This window comes from Curcuma longa, chromosome 21 (genome assembly GCF_044706935.1).
Source record: "Curcuma longa cultivar G26 ecotype Majalengka, Jawa Barat chromosome 21, ITB_CL_G26_1.1, whole genome shotgun sequence".
Classification (NCBI taxonomy): domain Eukaryota; kingdom Viridiplantae; phylum Streptophyta; class Magnoliopsida; order Zingiberales; family Zingiberaceae; genus Curcuma; species Curcuma longa.
The window spans coordinates 1,549,487-1,563,189 of NC_133881.1; the positions used below are offsets into that span (position 1 = coordinate 1,549,487).

A 13,703-nucleotide genomic window follows, 5' to 3' on the forward strand; every position below is an offset into this window, starting at 1 on the left:
ACCAAGACATGCCAATACATGACAACCATCATTCATTATCAAATTGTGTTCTCTCAACTATTTATAAAATAAAATTTTGAATATTTAAATTACAATGTACTTAATTCATCTTGTAAAATATTTTAACAAGTTATGGTTGAAAAATAATAATTCGAAATTAGTTTATCAGGTGCAGACAACATGATTCATCAAATAGACGGTTCAGATCAAACAAGATGCACCGAGTGGTGGGGTGGGTTGCTTCCTGACCGTAGGATAATTAGACCCACCCTGTCTCGAAGACTCTTCTTGTTTTCTGCTTCCTCCTCGTCCCGCCGCCGACCTCGAACGCAGCCACGCGACGTCGTCACCCCGAATCCGAAACCCTGCGGAGGAAATCGGCTTGATCGAGGAGGAAGCAGAGAGGAGAGAAGGCAGGCGAGTTGATCGACAGGTGAGCTCCTTCCTTCCGCTATCGCCGGAGGTTCCTCTCGATGGAGAAAGCTGACGGCGGTTCGTATCGTTGATTCCAAGAGAAGATGTAGGTTTTGGATCGATGAGTAGCAGCAGAACCAAGAACTTCCGGCGCCGCTCCGACTCCGATGATGCTAATGCCGAGGAGAAGTCCGCACCGAGCACAGCACCGCTACTAAGAGTCAAACCCTGACACTAAGCAAGCCCAAGGCCTCCAAGTAGCCATCCTTCTGCTGATGGTTCGAGCGATGAAGAAGACGCCATCCTTCTGCAGATGGTTCGAGCGATGAAGAAGACACTGATTTCCACGAGAGGATTTGGCGACCGGGATGAGGAGAGAAATGGGCTAGGCCCAACACAGCCCATGCGAGTTCGACGCGACCCGGTCGGATCCACACCGCTCCCGCAGAATTATTTAATTTGTTTCTAGTTTGATCGAGAGAGTGGGGAGTGAGAGTGAGCGGAGAGGGGGACGGCGACAGATCTCCGCAAGGTCGAGATAGATCGAGGAGGTGGATCGCCATCGTCGCCGCTCTTCATAGCACCACTATCCTTCCACACACGGAGAAGGTAGCTCTACCTTCACGACGGGTCGATCGGAGCTCCAGGTACGTTTTAGCAGCATTTTTGTCTGCAAAATTAGTTTGTTTTGCGCATCGTTCACGACGTTCTAGCAACTTTTTTCCTTCCTTAGCTTGCAGATTTCGTTGGGAAGGTAGCTACGGCTATCTCATATGAACCTCGAATTTTAGAAGGATTCAAAATGAAGAACAAGGATACCAAGCCTGGGGCTATGCCTGACAAGAATCATTGGACTGTCATTGTTTTAGTATTCTTGTTCTTATGTGGATTTTCCTTCTATCTTGGAGGTATCTTCTGTTCTGAGAAAAACAGATACTTTAAGCGTGATGATGCTCCTGTGATCCAATCCCACCATGACACTGGAGCAGCTCCTCTCAAAGTTAAGAATGTAGAGTTCGAGGAGTGTAGCTTGGATTATCAAGATTATACGCCGTGCACAGATCCTAAGGTGCGTATTCTGTTTGATTTGGTCTAGCACGAGACTTATCGACCTTCCCTACTGATAGAATTTAGTGAAGGCGTGTGTTAAGACTAAATAGTCAAGCTCAATTTAATTCCGGATATAATGATCTTCATAGAATGCTCTTCGATTGCTAGAATGTTTGTAGTAAATGCGATTTGTCTTCTTTAAGTTTCTCAGTTGTGTTACTGTAAAAAGTTGAACATATGTATGCCTTTTAAGTGATTGTAAAGCTTGAAATGGCCCATACTATTGCAAGAAGTGCTGAAATGCTTTGTCTGATCGTACATATTTTGACAGAATGTTTTTTTCCCCTTATTTCCCGTTTAGAGATGGAAGATATATGGTAAATACAGACTTACTTTTATGGAACGGCATTGCCCACAAATGGCTGACACGAAAGAATGCTTAGTTCCTCCTCCTGCTGGATATAAACCACCAATCCGATGGCCAGAGAGCAAAGGACAATGTTGGTACAGGTGCATCTTTCTTGCTATTCTCAATTTTCTTAGCTTCTACTTTTTCCAATGAATGCATTTAGTCTTGGCTGATTACATATTACCATGTCCTGAAAGATTAACTTCTCTTTATTTTGTCTTTTAGGAATGTTCCTTATGATTGGATAAACAACGAAAAATCAAATCAACACTGGCTCAGGAAAGAAGGTGACAAGTTCTTCTTTCCAGGTGGAGGTACCATGTTCCCAAATGGAGTTGGTGAATATGTAAAACTGATGCAAGATCTGATTCCTGGAATGAAGAATGGAACTGTCCGAACTGCTATTGATACTGGATGCGGTGTACGTACAACAAACTATTTAACTCATGGTCTAATTAATTATTGACAAGTTTTAACCGTCTGAAATCCTTCAGTATGATGATTGCTGGCTTTCGAATAATTGATGGCTAAACCAGAATTTTTGTTGTATTTTCCAATCTCAAATGCGCCTGAAGTAGATGTACTTGTAATATAACAATTACCCTAAGAGGACCCCTAGTATCCAATAATTCCCGAACAGAGCTTTCATGCTGTTTTTTTCCAAATGAAGCCCTTCCCTCTTGAATGGACCAAATACACCTAAATTCTTTTTCCTTTCCCCTCCTAATTCCAGTGATCACATCAGCTTCTCCGGTTCGAGTCATAAGGCATGTGTTGCACTCAATGTTGTCATTGGTGTCGTTTGTAGTTCACCTTCAAGACCTTTAGTTGCAACATTATTCTTCTTCCCATCTAAATTATCTTTATGAACCATATTCTGCTTATATCAACCTAATGCCTGGATGTGCTAAGAGCTTAAGTTGTTTTGTTCAATTTTCCTAAATAGGTTGCGAGTTGGGGAGGTGATTTACTAGATCATGGCATTTTAACTATTTCACTTGCACCAAGAGATAATCATGAGGCTCAGGTGCAGTTTGCTCTTGAACGTGGTATTCCAGCAATCTTAGGCATCATTTCTACTCAGCGTCTTCCATTCCCATCAAATTCATTTGATATGGCTCACTGCTCCAGATGTCTTATCCCCTGGACAGAGTTCGGTAAGATTTCTCTAGCTGCAACTGCTAAGTGGCCCATGTTTATTTTTGTCTTGTGTATTTATCTTCGATTTTGTTAAAGTTGTGAGTTTGAGACATGATAGGGTAATGTCTGAAAGGATAAACTTGCCTTGGTTTTTGAGGATTTGTGCAAATCTTGGTTGTTTGTTTATCCTTGTAATGCAACAGTCTAATCTATAATTTGTTAGGAGAATATGACCAAGTTGCTAAATGTGGTCTCACTTCCTTGACTATGAAACTCTTTGTATCTCTTTAGGCAAAGTGGCATACTGCTCTTTTTAGCTTGTAAACTTAGGTTGCCCAACAGCCACACTATGAGCGCTTATCTGAAGTTTTCACAGTTTGCAGTCTCACTAATGTTGGTCATACTTTTCCAAATTAGTGTCCCACTGAAGGAGCTTTCAAAATCTTATTTATTTTTTACCATCAGAAGGGAATAGTTTTCATTGCATCACTGTAGTTATTTCATCATCCCAGTTAATTCTGACCTAATTCAGATTATCAATCACCTCACGCTTGTTTATATCTATTTCTCAGATGGTATTTACCTTTTGGAAATTCACCGAATACTTCGACCTGGAGGCTTCTGGGTGCTATCAGGTCCACCTATCAACTATGAGCGTAGATGGCGAGGCTGGAACACAACTATTGAAGAACAGAGATCAGACTACAATAAATTAAAGAAGTTGTTGTCTAGCATGTGCTTCAAACTATATAATGAAAAGGACGATATTTCTGTATGGCAAAAGTCAGTAGATAGTAGCTGCTATAGCAAAATTACTTTGTCATCCTCCTTGCCCAAGTGTGATGACAGCTCTGACCCAGATTCAGGATGGTATACTCCACTGCGACTGTGCCTGACTATTCCGAGCCCAAAGCTTAAGTTGGGATTGAACTCTCTACCAAAATGGCCAAATCGATTGCGCACTACCCCAGCACGGATTTCTACAGTTTACAATGGCAATCCTGGTGGGTTTAAGCATGATAACAAGAAATGGAAGGCTAGGGTGAAACATTACAAGGCATTGCTCCCTGCTCTTGGAAGTGATAAAATTCGGAATGTTATGGATATGAATACACTGTATGGAGGGTTTGCGGCAGCTCTTATTGATTCTCCAATATGGGTCATGAACATCGTATCGTCTTATGGTTCAAATTCCCTTGGGATTGTCTATGATAGAGGACTAATTGGCACCTATCACAATTGGTTAGTAACTAATTTACGTGCACAGAACTTTGATTTCTGAACGAGTAGATGCCTAGATATTTTATCAGCATCGTTCAAATATTTCTCATATATCATAGGCTTGTGCATATTTTGTTTGGCAAACTCTCTCATCAGGTGAAATTTTGCTGAGTTCTTATACTTGCAATATGAAATTTGACCTAGATCAATAGGACCCTTTCTCTTCTTTTTATTTATTTATTTATTTTGTCACAGCATGTGCCTGCCTTCCAAACGGAAGTATTCCAAAGAATCTCTATTTGATCAATCAATGTGTGATATTCTAAATTCTTATTTCTAATGATTTATAGAATGATTAGTAGATCCTTTCAATTGGCTAGAATCCCCAACAAAAATATATCTTCTGCAACCATATTGAATGATTGACATTATACTCTGTACCTTGCTAAAAAGTTGATCCTTACTTACCAACCACAAAAATCAAGGGAAGTTTCATTTCACCCCACCCCCAAAATTTATTTGCTTTATCATCCAAATTTTTAAGATAGTCAAAGGCCGAGTTTGAAAACTCATAATTTTACTCCCTAGCCACTGACATCCAGGAGTCATTATGATAATCACAAACTCTAGGGGGAATTCTGAAGCAGGCAAATTTGAAAGACTAAATTCATAATCGGAGATAATCTACATGGCAGCTTGATTATTACTACATAGATTCACTGGTTCAATAGGATCAATGCCCAACTCAATCATCTTCTGTTTGAGCCAAACAAGCTCAACATGCATTGTTAATCTGGCGAAATACAACTAATCTACATCAGCATATCTTGTCGCTTGAAGGTGAATGACCTATAAGACCCTTAACTGGGAATCTTGTAACGTTTTGCATTTGAAAAGTTTAACCTTGTCTTAGTTTCTTTTGAATAATTATATATGCAATAGCCTGGATGAAGTCCTGATTACTTTTGGTATTTGTGCAATTTAGGTGTGAGCCATTCTCAACTTATCCTCGGACCTATGATCTCTTGCACTTGGATGGGCTTTTTACAGCCGAAAGTCACAGGTGTAGTTCCATTTCTTCCCTTCTTTCTGTTTTCTTATAGAAAATGATATTATGTATAATTTTATTGGATTTGTTTATATGAAGAAATTGATATTTTGTGTGTTACTTTCTATTTAGATGCCATTATGTGTTTGTATTCAGAATGTTGAAAAAACTATCCTCACTCTTGAGTCTATTAATATCAAAAGGTCAGCTACTTTTCAACCAAGGTAATATACTGTTGCGTAGTCAGATCGAGATGGTACGATGATCTATAGCACCCCTCAAGACAGTTCAGGACCTTCTGGAATCTATCTTTGATTCAATCCATCAGGCTGTTATCTTTGTTAATTTTAAATGGGATAAATCAAATTGAAATTAGGTAGATTACCTTATTAATGTACTTCTCTAACTTATATGCATCAACAGATGAAATATAGGGTAGAAATGAGGCTAAGGCATATGCAACCTTTTGACTTGTTGTCGTGCAGCCAAGTGACATACTGTTGATGACTAATTTGAATTTTTAGTAATAGAACCAAATTTTGATATTTGGCTTTGTTAGCGATAATTAGGGTCTTCTAGATACATGAATGTGAAGTCGATATCTTTCTTTTCACTGCTTGAAAAATGTTTATATTATTGAATTGCATTGCAACTTATTTTCCTATGCTTCTGTCAGGTTATGTTTGGACTCCTTTACACTAACACCATTTTTTTTGTCAATTTGGCAGATGTGAAATGAAATATGTGCTACTTGAGATGGACCGCATACTTCGTCCAACAGGGTACACAATAATTCGTGAATCTTACTATTTTGTCGATGTCTTAGCAACCATCGCCAAGGGGATGAGATGGAGTTGTGAAAAGCATGTCACCGAATACAATGCAGCTAAGGAGAAGATATTAATATGCCAAAAGCGACTTTGGTATGCAACTAAGCAATGAGCAAGATTGTGGAAGGTTTTGTTAGACTCGTCTAATCCACTCTAGAGTTGTATGAAATCTGAGGATGAATGGCCATATCAAGCTGGGGTTCTCTTGGTGCCTAGTTATAGATTGCCCTGCCAACCGACAAAAAAGGTCCTAGTTGTCCTTACAAACATGGTCAAAGTTTCACTAACTCTTATGTTCATATGTATTCTAAGGAAACTAGTTGTAGTATGCGTGTACAAGGTTAACGTATAAGTGAGTTTCAGGTTCATGTCAATTTGTTTTAAGTCTTAACCCTTGTTTCTTGACAATAAAAATGGGAGGGTTTTAAATGGGGTTGTTCAAGTCTGATCAATTCTGGATTTGAGAATACAATTTTTTCTTGTTTGTATCGATTCTCCATTTGAGAATACAGTTGAATGCTTAAATCATAGACTAACCTACAAGGCTACAAAGTTGAATAAAGTTGAATCATCACATCTATCATGCTATGTGCTTCTGTAAACCCCCAAAAAAAACTCGATTAATTCAATTCACTAAGTTCACTTCCTTTTAACAAAAAAGAATTGGTGAATTAATTCCATAAAAATGAAGCGGTGAAAATACAAAGAATATGAAAAGACATACGGAAGGTTGTTGAAAACGAAAAGAATGAAATGGGTTTCCCCTGAACAAACCAGCAACCCGAGGAGTAGCGTCTTCGTCCTGATGATTTGTTCCAATTGGTATTTGTATTGATCAAAAGAGTAATTCCTTTAGTATTAGGAGGACTAGCATAACGAAGCACATTATAACAAGAACTGTCGCGCACATAACCATTCCTCCTTTTCTCTGTGTTCTTTCTGCCTGTTGATCAGAAAAATGCCAACAAATTCAAAATGGCATCAAAAGAGATGCAAATTGAACAAAGAAAGAACAGAGATAAGGCATGTCCACAGTATAAGATGAGGCAATATGTTGGAATCACTTGTTTAATGTGTTCATCAATTGTTTGAGTCTGTTATTACTCCCAAATCAGACTCAAAGTAACTGACAGATATGTTTGCTTTTAAAAAAAGCAATCTTTTCTGAAACTTGCACCCTTAAATCAGAAAGCTGAGACTAATCCGAGCCAATTGAAATAATAGAAGCATCTTGGCTGAAAAGTTCGACCGTAAAATCATGGTTCTAGGGGGAAGGCTGACCAGTTCAATCTGGGGTTTACAAACACTGACAGTAGAACGTATATCAACCGTGCAAAAGCAATCACCATGTTAAAAAGTATCACATCCAAGGCATACTAGTAAAGACAATTTATCCATCAATGTAACCTTCCATACATCCACTCACTAACTTCATATTGAAACTGTATGGAGTACGCATGCCTATGCATTCACAGACGCAGGCATAAAGAGAGTACCTTTTGTAATTGTTTGTAGCCCTTTTCCACTGAGGAAGCAACATTTTGAATGTTGTGGTCAATTCGGTCAATGATTGTCCCCTGATTGAAGAAGCTTATTAGAACACAATTGTTATCTGGCCACACAAAATCTTTCTGGCTCAAGTATTTTACCTGATCTATCACAAGGACCGAGAGATCCTTCATTATCTGTCCAAGTTCATTTACTGATTCCACAACCTGAATAGCATAAATTGAAAGGATGGTAAGGTGAATGCTAATCATAATGAGGTACAGAAAATGAAGGGAAATTGATAATATTAAAACTATTCTAACAGGTGGCAGGATTCAGTTGGTTTTTACCTGAGCAATTTCTCTCTCCCTTTCTCTTGTGAATGCCTCATTTTTTTTCAGTTGAGACATCTGATGTTCACTAAATCCCTGCACAAAGCAATCAAAAGAGGAAGCATCACTCAAATGTCATGACAGAAGGATCTCAGAACTATTACAGTTTTCAAGGATTATAAAAGAAAAATTTTACACTGCAAGTTGTACCGAAGACATGGGCAAGAAATCCCAACATTTTGGCTAGATGTACAAATATCTAGAAGCTGTATAGATTAAGCATGATCCAGAAATCTGCTCAAGATTTAGAGTCCCTCAGTTAACTAAAAATAGGATATTATTTCTTATTGCAATTCTCTGTATTTTATTAATCCTTAGTCTACAGTTATGGCAACATTAATCATATTTGAACTTAGCCACGTATCATGGATCCATCTTTTTTTGGGCTGATCTAAATAGACTAAAGATCATTTATGTTGTTTTGTTGTTAATAGATGCGAGATCAGATAACTGACTATGTTGTAACTAACTGTACTTGGAACTAAAATAACACCAAGATAGACCTGTTCACGAATCACTTCAACAAAACATGATTTGTGTCAAAGCCTCTTACAACAGAAGAAAATAGCAAAGAGAAGCATACTATGTCATCAAATTCATTATCTTCCATGTTAGATCTGTTTCCATTCATATTCATATTTAAATCAAAGCCATCTTGACCCTGAAAAAAAGAAAGAATTAAATATTAAAGAAATTGGTGAACAAAGGACGGATATATAATTAGAGAGAGTTTTAAAGATAAGTTTAGAAAAACCTCTTTTTGCTCTCTGAGGCGCTTTAAATATAATGACTGCTTTTTTCTCAGTTCCATTGATAGGTTCTGAAGATCAGTTGCAAGTGATCTCTGTGGTAAAAGTAAAAAAAAAAAAACTGTTTTATATATCATCTCATATAAAGATAAATGTGTATGACAGCAGCTAGTCTAACACTAAAATATTCAATTAGTTAATGCAAGTTGCTACCATAATTACTATATATACAGCCTACCATAATTACTATATATACAGCATAGAAAGTAATCCTTGTCTTTTAAAAAAACATTGAAGACCATTTCTTTTATTGGTATTAGAGAATACCTGCAGCCTGAAAGTCTATAAGTATTTTATGTAGACTAGGCAGCAGATCACTAATGTGGTCATACCTGGACATTCTTTCTGATATTGGAATCTCCAGAAGGTGCACTGGAAGAGATTTTCATCAATTGTTTCTCGGATTTCTTGAGCAAATATGTTATATCATGTGTAAGAACCTCAACTGCATGTTGATCCTCTTTACCATCCCCAAAAGAAGGCATTAAAGCTTTTTCATGAGCCTTGACTAAATCTGACATTTTTTTCCGAGCATGCTGCATATTCACAGATATTTCTTCAGAAAGATCCACCCAAGCTGGAGGTAAACTAACTGTAAGATGAGCTGGACTGCACAAGGCAAAGAAAATATGGTATTATAAAAGGCAAATTAGATGACAACTAGTTAATTGATATGATTTCATATCAACATCATCTTGGTCATCAGAGGAAGCAAGCATGCTTTTTGTTGCTGCTGCACAGAATAATAATGTCTATGGTCTTATCATTATTCAAGAACATCCTAACAGGCCAGGGCAGGAAAGATCTGCGACAAGGAAACTCTGGGGGCAATGGACTGTCAGAAATTTATAAAATAAATGTTTAAGATGTCAAAATCCAACTGCCTTTAAAGAAACTAAGCAAATGGCATGATATCTCACTATATGATATAAGGTGTTCAGTTCTAAACTATATGATGATTTGCTATACCATCCAGCTTGGGTATTTCTCAGACACGGTAATGTATCAGTTAAATTTCAATGTTCCACCTCTTCCTATAATAAGGTCACTTAAGCCACCATTCTCTCAAGAATCATGTGATATGACACCGCTTTTTGCTATATTTTCTCTTCTCATCCCATGCCTTTCTTGCTCATATACGTGCTCAGATCATTCGACACAGAAGCTTCCAAAATATCCTAAAAGCTGTTAGGCCCTGGTATATCTGAGCAATTTCTGCATGGTCTTATGCTGATGTTGTTGATGCATGTTGTTTTATGTCTAGAACAATTAATTACGAAATTGGTTACCGTGGTAACATCATGTTTGTAATTATTTGCATCTGAATAGCGGATAGAAGCATTAGAAATTATGCTGGGTTATAGGATTTAGGTTTGCTTACTAAGAAAACTTTAAGGTAAAACTGTTGGAAAAACATCATATTTTTATGACTTGGCTCTGTTTGCTCAGGTGGAGGAAAGCAAGAGGAGATTGGAACAAACGGAAGGAGGGAGAGGAGGTGGAGAGAGAATATTGTTTACTCAGGGGGAAGAGGGACAGCGTTTAAGGAGGAAATGAGCTCTCCTCCCTGTTGGCTTTTTGTGATCCATGTACCATGCCACAGAGCACCCGAGGCAAAGTGGCGATGGAGAGTGACGCCTCATTTATAACTTTTGCACCTCTCCACAGACACTAGAGACAAGATTGTGATGGAGGCTTTGCCTCATCCAATTTCTATGATTTAGCATCAAAGACGCCATATGTTACCTGTGCAGACAAAAGGTGCATCACTATCAGGGTGAACATAAGCACAAGAGCTAGTGGAGGTAAGGTTGGCAGCAAGAGGTGAGAGTAATGCCATATTTTAAAAAAAAATTTGTTGGTTTTCTCCATCTCTATCACCTGATTTCTAGTGAATGAGCTTTGGAAATAATAATAATAATAACAAGTCTACAGAATCTTGAGTCATCCCATAACTTTGGTTCTTTTTGATGTGATCAAATCTTACTAAATATGGGGCCTATCTGCTGTTAGTAGATGTAAGCCTAGATGCAAGCTAGGTGCTAAAGGAGTACCAAGGATCTTCTAGTGTTGTTCACCCAACATGAACTTAGTTTGTTCAAAGTGGGAGTTAATTTAGCTGAAGGAAGCTCAACTCTATCAAGGTGGACTCAGTGTCAGTTGACATGATCTACAAAGACAAGCAGGTCTAAAGCGGAGACAAGTAGAAGCCCAAGTAACATTTCTATACCATGTTGCATCCTGCAATCACCATGTTAGTGGGTAATATACCCATATCACTCTCCAAATAAACAATGGGAAGAAAAGAGCATATCCCACCTTTCCATGGAGTTGTGTCCATCCCCTTGAAGAAAACAAGTAGGTTGTTACAGATTGTACTATTTGAAACAGCGCGCTGTTATCTCCCACTTGCTTAGCCAGCATGAAATATGCATAAACCCTCTGCCTGTATTACTGAAGCGTCATGCAAACTCTAGCACTCCTCTTGTTTAATGGTTCCTTTGTTCTCGTGATGAATGTTGACTTGGTTGTGAGTGGGCCATGTATTTGTGTTTCTTTGGTTGTGATTTTGTGCCTCCTATTGCTCTCTATCTGTGTTTTCCAAGATCTTACCTATTTTGTATTATCCAGAAATATTTGAAGTAATTGTCTTATTAATAACATACATTCTATTCTGAAATTTAGACTTTGTTGCTATAGTATTACTTACGGTTGGCAACAAGTGCACTGATAGCCAGATTTCAAGGTAACAGGTTAAAGTTTATACAATAAGTGCACTTTATCTAGCATTTACACCACTGACTATTTTATCCTGAAGACGCAGAAAATAAAAAACCGTAGGTGGTACAAAAGATACAAACTAAGCTGGTTTTAACTACAAAGTAAAGTTAGCAACAATTACTCCATTGGATCATGAAGGAAGCTTTGCGCATCAATCAACTGCAAGTTGGCGCCAATGGGAATTGAGACAATAATGGGTGAGAAAGCTATGTATATAGATATTAAATTAACTATTTAAAGCAATATATTAGTAATTACTTAATATAAGTTAGACCTATATCAGACCTTTTTATGGGGGTTAAGAGCCAACTCAGGTCTTGTTGCTAGATTAACATATTAAGTTATTTCATGCTCTATGAAACAAAAAAATGTCGAGTGAAGAGAACTAGACGAAATGTGTAGTTTAGTACTGAGTAGTAACTACCCTTGCATATGATCACTTTTGTCATACAAGTTTCTTTTGGCCAGACTCCGCAATTGTTGATTTCACACGCTAATATCATCCTAAAAAGTGTATAAATGATCATTCACATTTACTCCGTCCTGAAAGAATGCTTTATGTTCTAGACGTTAGAAATATCTAGCTAGAACTAGGTGAATGATACCTGACACCGTCAACAAAGATCAAATAATGGTAACAAAACAAATTACTGAATCAGCCCGCATAAGAAAAAAAGGGGCAAATACGCAATACACGAGGGAGAATGCAAAAGAAATCATAAGAAAGCAGAATCTCCCGACCTGGAATTGCTGGGATCTTCGGTGCTAAGGGGAGCATAAGACCGGGCGGGATGGAGAAGCGAAGTGTTAACCATTTCGATCCCCTGACCAGCACGTCCTCCTGAAGAAGCAGCCGAGGGAACAGACGAGGCCGCTGGAACCCGGACGGTTCGTAGCGCGTCCCGGTACTTCCTGTACAACGGCGTCCGATTCCTCGTCGACATTGCAGAGATCTCGCGCGGGACCTCCGGGATCCGGCAATGCGACGTAAGATCTGCAGCCTCTACCCGAAGCAGATACAGAAGGAAGACGAGCAAGGGACGGGGACCTCAAGGGCAGTATGATCGCAGCGAGGCATCGGCACTTCCGCAGGCGAGGGAGTTGGGGTTCGTCGGAGAGGGAAATGGCACCGGCGCAAGGGGAGGGGAAGAAGCAGCACCGCGAGTCCGGGAACGCATCGAGATTTGGAAGTTTTGGAGCTGACGTGGCAATTGAGCTGCACGACGTGCTCACTTTGACATCGATCACGACCAAATGACCATTTTACCCTTTCGATTATGCGCCGAAGCCAATAAAATAAAGGAGCTTTGACAAAATATATTGTGTAAAAATTAAGAAGGCGTTTTTTTTTTTAAATCATCACATGGATGTTTGATTTTGTTATAAAAGACATTTTTCATTTTACTTTTTTATCTAAAAGACACTTCATCCGTCTAGGATTTTAAAAAAAAAAAAAAATAATCTCAATCAGTCGCATTGACTCAATTTCTGAGTATGATCAGTTCAATCTCATAGAAATTTTCCACCGGCCACCGGGATAAATCAGGAAGCACACACAGCGGCCAACCCAGATACCCAGCATCCTTTGATTGCGATCTCCATTTGGAAGAAAATTTCTGTAAATACGCCATAGCTGGGGCGCGGTGCCTGGGTGACAATTCGAATGTCCTACCGTGGCACCATAATCCCGGAGATGATGTTCGATCAATTTAAGATTTGATGAGAGATAATACCATCAAATAGTATTTGAGGATAATTGATAATTATACATGACTGAACAGTTGATATGATATCTTTTTCATAAAAAATAAAAGTATATATGATACTTTTGATAATTAAAAAAACAACTTTTTTTGACTTTGCCTAAATATATTTAAAATTAATATGTCTAAAAAGTTACAATAATATTATCGGAACTATAGTGTGATGATAAGAGATAGGTAAATTTCATCTAGGACACATTATATACGAGGAGTTTGAAATATTTATGAAGTTGGGTCTTCCTCTAAGATTCATCTGCGCTTTTCGATTTACTTGATTTACTTTTATGACCAATAAGAAACTTATTTAGGATTAAGGCCATCACTTTCAGGATTATATTAATCGAATCATAAGAATTGA

General features: G+C 38.3%; 2 protein-coding genes across 4 annotated transcripts; one reads left to right on the forward strand and one right to left on the reverse strand.

The window, feature by feature from the left end:
• The first annotated feature begins 316 nt into the window (after positions 1-316).
• LOC141814502 (putative methyltransferase PMT20) lies at positions 317-6,540 on the forward strand. 3 transcript variants are annotated; one of them, XM_074702460.1, is made up of 9 exons: positions 317-433; positions 516-1,061; positions 1,148-1,483; positions 1,826-1,974; positions 2,099-2,294; positions 2,820-3,030; positions 3,586-4,255; positions 5,220-5,297; positions 6,011-6,540. In XM_074702460.1, exons 3-9 carry the CDS (start codon positions 1,217-1,219, stop codon positions 6,222-6,224), a joined length of 1,785 nt encoding a protein of 594 aa, XP_074558561.1. In that variant the 5' UTR covers positions 317-433; positions 516-1,061; positions 1,148-1,216; the 3' UTR covers positions 6,225-6,540. The 3 variants fall into 3 exon arrangements, with proteins under 3 accessions (XP_074558561.1, XP_074558560.1, XP_074558562.1); XM_074702459.1 differs by having other exon boundaries at positions 317-1,061; XM_074702461.1 differs by having other exon boundaries at positions 317-1,061; positions 1,155-1,483.
• Positions 6,541-6,785: 245 nt separating this feature from the next.
• On the reverse strand, positions 6,786-12,658 carry LOC141814524 (syntaxin-43-like). The gene is made up of 8 exons (XM_074702480.1): positions 12,324-12,658; positions 9,134-9,410; positions 8,747-8,836; positions 8,576-8,653; positions 7,951-8,028; positions 7,762-7,827; positions 7,609-7,689; positions 6,786-7,055 (listed from the first exon to the last, which is right to left on the reverse strand). Exons 1-8 carry the CDS (start codon positions 12,524-12,526, stop codon positions 6,948-6,950), a joined length of 981 nt encoding a protein of 326 aa, XP_074558581.1. The 5' UTR covers positions 12,527-12,658; the 3' UTR covers positions 6,786-6,947.
• Positions 12,659-13,703: the final 1,045 nt, after the last annotated feature.